Source organism: Chaetura pelagica, unplaced genomic scaffold (genome assembly GCF_000747805.2).
Source record: "Chaetura pelagica isolate M959 unplaced genomic scaffold, ChaPel_1.0 scaffold29, whole genome shotgun sequence".
Classification (NCBI taxonomy): domain Eukaryota; kingdom Metazoa; phylum Chordata; class Aves; order Apodiformes; family Apodidae; genus Chaetura; species Chaetura pelagica.
This window is the reverse complement of record NW_009970720.1, coordinates 1,726,811-1,732,810: the sequence shown is the minus strand read 5'-3', so window position 1 is coordinate 1,732,810 and position 6,000 is coordinate 1,726,811. Positions and strand designations below refer to the sequence as shown.

At 36.6% G+C, this 6,000-nt stretch overlaps 1 protein-coding gene across 1 annotated transcript in view; it reads right to left on the bottom strand.

The window, feature by feature from the left end:
- The window catches only part of UGGT2 (UDP-glucose glycoprotein glucosyltransferase 2), a 78,945-nt gene that overhangs the window by 45,343 nt on the left and 27,602 nt on the right, over window positions 1-6,000 (bottom strand). The window contains exons 11-13 of the mRNA XM_010006352.1: window positions 4,564-4,714; window positions 3,526-3,645; window positions 1,373-1,458 (exon numbers count right to left, since the gene is read on the bottom strand). Coding sequence (XP_010004654.1) covers window positions 1,373-1,458; window positions 3,526-3,645; window positions 4,564-4,714 — 357 coding nt within the window. The remainder of the gene's footprint in view (window positions 1-1,372; window positions 1,459-3,525; window positions 3,646-4,563; window positions 4,715-6,000) is intronic.

Here is a 6,000-nt window from a genome sequence, read left to right as displayed (position 1 = left end):
CATCTAGAGAGTGATACAGACTGCTTAGTCTCTGTCCCAATTATAAGAGCTACAGAGACAGTAAACAAAGCTACTCGAAGTCTTGCTCAAAACAAACAAAGCAGTTTTTCATACACCACATAGTTCAGCTCTGAAAACACTTGGAAAAAGATACGATGAGTGTTAAAGCATTACATGAATTCAAGAGAAAAAAGAAAAGTTTATGGAAGAGAAGCCCATTGCTCGTTGCTAAATATTTAAAAACTACATCTGGGTCTGGAATTATTTAATCTCCAAATATGTGAAGGGCAGGAAATTACTCAAAGCACCTGGTTGCTCTGTTTTTTTCATTATACCTGGGCAGCTCCGGGTGGGTTGCTGCAGACAGACTCACCCAAATAGACGTGGAGTCTGACCCAGATTTGCTGCTCTTACGTTGCTATGTATACAAAAATTAGGTTCCAGGCTACATTCACCCAGATTTGCTGCTCTTACATTGCTATGTATACAAAAATTAGGTTCCAGGCTACATTCACCTCAAAGACTGAAGCAGTACTGTCCCTCAGGTAGTGACAACAGTGAAAAACCACACAGATAACTGGTACCTGTCCTCCACTATGTTTTTTGTCAATGAATGACAAGAAAATAACCAAACCAAACAAAACAAGCAAACAAAAAAAAACAAAACACCAAGTAAACAAAAAACAAACAGTGATCAGAATTAGTAAAATTTCACAGGAAAATGAGAAAAAGCTCTAATTTATTGAGGAAACAAAAAGCGATTTCACAGGAAGATTTTAAATACTCAACATGGAATTCATATTTCTGAACCTCAGATCTCAAACATCTTTTTCTACTATTAAGCTGTGGAAGTAACAGGCACTTCTGAGAGTAATTATTTTTTCTTCAAGTAAGCATCTCAGATCAATGAGATTCCTACTCAGAAGTGTCTCTCTCAAATAATGACTAGTTCAGACTCCAACACCTACTTTTTAGAATTTCAAAACTTGATGAGGATAATCTTGCTTTGGTCTTTAAGTACTAATATAAAACCAAAATTAGGTAAAACATCCTGGATTGAAAGAACTAAGTAAAAAATGCCCTCAAATCTTGTTTTACTTAGAATATTTTGCTTAGAATGCAACATATTTTTTAACATACTTTTGCAGTTCATTTTCCACACCTTCAGGTATGTTAACCCTTGCAACCTACTTAAGAGTACTTAATACAGGAATAAGCTTAATACAAGCAGGTAACCAATGGGTCTTATTAGAACATGGTTGCATTGGACTTCATTTGAATTCACATCTTTGCCTAGAAGAAGAGAAGATGAAGAAAAAAGGAAAGTAATCTTCTTTTAAGACTTTTCTTCAGGACTTTCAGTTTTCCTTACCTAAGTGGTATATTATGATGATAGAATAATTCTGCCAGTTTCATATAATCACCTGTATCTTCTTGGACGGGATCAACAAAAAGTACCTAAGAAGAGAAAACATATTATTCAGCCAGTATTTATTCTGTGTATCTCATGCATCTTTGTATGCATCCCTTGCAGTTATTATAGCTTGAAGAGCAAAATGAGATCTTTCTAGCATGCACAGAATCTAAAACTGCAATCTGTCTGCACAGGTACATTATCCTTCTGCAGGTTTAATTATGACATTGGCACTTTATTGATTCAGTTTTACACAGCAACTCCCCTGCTGAAACACAGCAGAATAATTTTCAAAATTTTAAACACTCCTTCCCACTCAGATTATACTTAAATGATATGTTGTAGATTTCTATAATGTAGATGTTACACATCTCTGCCAGCACTTAACTTTGAATACATAATGCAATCTACTTTATATAATACGCATCTGATGCCTCATTATAAACATGTAATTTTTTATTACATATCATTTGTATTTTGGTTGTCTTTTTACATACTGAACTTCCTGGCTATTGGAGTGACTACATCAGTGGACAAGAGAAGAGCTACAGATGTCTTCTATCTGGACTTCTGCAAGGCCTTTGACATGATCCCCCACAAAATCCTTCTCTCTAAAGAGAGAGAGAGATGGATTTGATGGACTGTTAGATGGATAAGGAATTGTCTGAATGGTCACATCCAGAGGGTAGTGATCAATGGCTCAATGTCAGGATGGAGATGAGTGACAAGCTGTGTCCCTTCAGGGTCCATACTGGGACCAGTGCTGTTTCATATCTTCATCAATTAGGCCATCATCAATTAGTGGGACCAAGTTTGTAGATGCAAGTTTGAGATGACACCAAGCTGAGTGGTGTGGCAAACCCAGTACCAGTACAAGCTGGGGGAGGAAGAGACTGTGAGCCACCCTGCAGAGGACTTGGGGGTATTGGTGGACCAAAAGTTGGAGAAAAAGCTGGACACGAGCTGGCAATGTGTGCTTGCAGCCCAGAAAGCCAACCACATCCTGGGCTGCATCAAAAGCAGTGTGGCCAGCAGGTCAAGAGAGGTGATTCTCCCCCTCTGCTCTGCTCTCGTGAGACCCCACCTGGAGTACTGTGTCCTGTTCTAGAGTCCTCAGTATTGGAAAGATTTGGAGCTGTTGGAGTGGGTCCAGAGGAAGGCCACAAAAACTAGCACAGGGCTGGAACACCACTCCTATGAGGCAAAGGCTGAGAGACTTGGGGTTTTTTAGCCTGCAGAAGAGCAGGCTCCAAAGGGACCGCATTGCAGCCTCTCAGTACTAAAAAGGGACTTGCAAGACAGATGGAGAGAGGCTTTTTACCAGTAGTGGTGACACAGTCGTGACAGAACGAGAGTTTTAAAACAAAAGAGGGTAGATTTAGGTTGAATATGAAGAAATTAAGGTGTTGAGACACCACAGGTGTCACAGGGAAACAGGTTGCTCAGGGAAGCTGTGGAGGCCCCATGATTGGAAGCATTCAAGGTCCGACTGGATGGGGCTTTGAGCAACCTGATCTAGTTGAAGGTGCCTCTGCCCATTGCAGAAGGGTTGGACTAGGTGATCTTTAAAAGTCCTTTCTGTTCCAAACCATTCCACAATTCATACAATTACCTTTTGTAATTTAAGTTTCAATTTAAACAGGCAGTAGCTGTTCTCTTATCTTACTAAGTGACACAGAAAGCTGGGTGCAAAGGCAAAATTATGCTGCAAGACTTTCATAATTAGTATGCTTTATAACATAATCTTTTTGTACCTTAATTCACCATCTCTAAAACAAGGCCATTTATCCTTTCCTTCTCTCAGTAGTGTACTATGAAGAATATTTATTGGTAGCAGTGAATTATCTACATGAAGCATGGAAAGGAATGGAAAAGCTGCTGACAAAACTGTGCCCAAGTCCACTTCCAGAAATCAGACTTAATTATGACATATGACTCACCAGACAGTGATTTTCACTACTATTACCAGACTCACACAGAAAAACATGAAATTCTGATCTAACTTAACAATGAATACAGAACATGTATTTTTCAATAAGTTGTCAGTCCATGTATATGTATATTGTCAGTCCACACATACTATGCAAAAACATGAAGCTCTTAACACTTACCAAATTATATAAATTGCGTCTAATCTGCTGTATAACTCCAGGAAATGCAGGTTTTAGCAGTTCCTGATAGCTTGCAGGCCATGTGCTATAGCTGTGATCATGTTCTATATTATTAACCCACTAAAACAAGAAAAGCAGCCATTTCAAAAACATTTTAAAACACATGGAAAGCTTGAAAAGAGAAAAATCTTTATCTTCTCTTGAAATAGGAACAGAAAATAGCTTCTAATGCACTTTTTTTTCCTTGTCAAACTATCTGATGTTTTTATTTGCAGTATATAGTAAAACTAATAAGAGATGGAAGAGGAAAAAAAAAGACTGTACACAGTATCAGGATGTGAATAAAACGATTTTTTCAAGTGTGGAAGCTACTTTCACAACATAAAGGCTTAATAATTTATCACACAGTTATGCGTAACACAGTGTATCTTGTAAGATAAATACAGTAGTTATTTATAACCTGCAGCAGCACTTTAGATACATCAAAACAACTAATCAATGTATGGGAAATTTTTTCTTCTGCTGTTTTCTGTGCAAGCCTGCATACACTTGGCAAACAAAAGAGTGAAATATGGTTCTTTCAGGTGAACAAAATTAGTATTTTAGTGTCTTTTCCACTGGTATATAAGCTTTGCAATGAAAACTATGTGAATTTTGAAGATGGGAAAACAAGTCATTGGACAATTGAAAACACTATTTTTTGACAATTCTCTTCTTATACTTGTAAAGTACATTCAGCAGTCTTGCATAACACAGATATTATGTAGCTAGATTCATTGCTGTAAAGTCAAAATTCTATAGCTGTGAGAGTGCAAGGACTCTTAGATACATTCATAATTTCTTGTAAACAACCCACATCTTAAAATTTTAATAAGGCATAGGGTAGACAAAACTACTCCTAAAATACCTTTAAGAGATAGCACCCTCCAAAGTATTTTCAACTGCTTATTGATAAGTTTTATGCCTAGTATTTCACTTACACTACAAAAGAAAATCTCATACATTATAAGATATGTAAAATGTAAGTTGTTCACTCACTATTATCGAAGAGTGGCGAATATCGAGTGCGTAACTGTCATCTGTAGGATGTACATGCAACCTCATAAATTTACTCAGGACCTCCTCTTTGATTCCAAGTTCATGAAGGCCATGCATCACTTTTCCATCCAATTTAAGAGTCTCTAAAATACTTTTTCAGGAAGACAAAATGCATAATGTCTACACAGAACTTTTGTCATGACATAAAAAGAAAAAATGTTTTGAAGATTATTAACATGGGGATTATTTTTTGTACTAAACACTATTTTTGTATTCTGCAAATATTTAAAATAAAATCAGTTAACACCTTAGTCTCCAACTTATTTTAAAATATAACGACAACAGATTATGCTTTTTTTTTTTCATTCACATTTGTTTTATTTGAAGGAATTTCATCCATCTTTAGTAAAACATGGCAGGATGGCATACTGGAAGGTTGTCTGTTGCATTATGTCAGCTGAGACAGAAACCCAAGCAGGAGTAACCTAAGAGGAAGCTTTACAAGTGCAGCAAATGATGGAGAGACAGACAAGTTATAAATCTGCATCATGGCAGAACCCTAAAAATGGGATAGAGGAAAACCCATGGCTACAACTCTAAAAGAAGACTTTCCCGAAGACCCAACAGGATTCCGGTGCATTTATTGCAATCTGAAAATTCATATGACAATGGAAACAACCCAAGGACTCACCAGCAGAACCCAGCAGGCAAGATTTTACAAATGGGTTTACTTTTATTTTGCTTTGAGTTTTCACTATTCTGAAAGGTTTCCTCTAAAATATATTGAAAGTAAATCTAGCAGTAGGACTAAAAAGTGCTATCAGTATTTGCATCATTACCAAAAAAGATGCAAGTGACTCCATCTTAAAACTCCAGCTGAGGAAAAAAATTAAACAAAAATCGCAAGTATAAATGCTAAATGCAAGGAAGTTTAAGAATTTTCTGGGAGGACAGAAGAAATGTTGAGTTAAAAGATAGAAAATAAAAAGTTGTAGACTCTGAGAAACTGTAGGAACATCAAAAAAACCTCAGCCTTAGCATCAATAGATTTACTGACAGTCTGCAGGCCACCAAAGACAATTTTGTATTAGTCAGATCTGTCTTGCTGTTGACAACATAAAGGAGAATGCAAGGGAAAACATTTACAGTTTATGAGTGCTTACATAAAAGGGGTGAGTCACATTCAAAGTAATTCTACTATGATTACACAAACTGGAAAAAGATTTCTTACACTAAAAAGTGTTTTAGTTCTGCTTTAACAGAACTTCTTACAAAGAGGTGGCCAGACTCACAAGCATGCAGAAAATAACCCAAAGTATTGTGCATCTCAACTTCATGCCAGCAAATTGTAATTTTTTAAGAAATATGGACGTGAAAGCACTCAAGTTACTTTTTATAAAGTGCTTTTCCCACCTTTTTATATGTTGGATTCCCCTA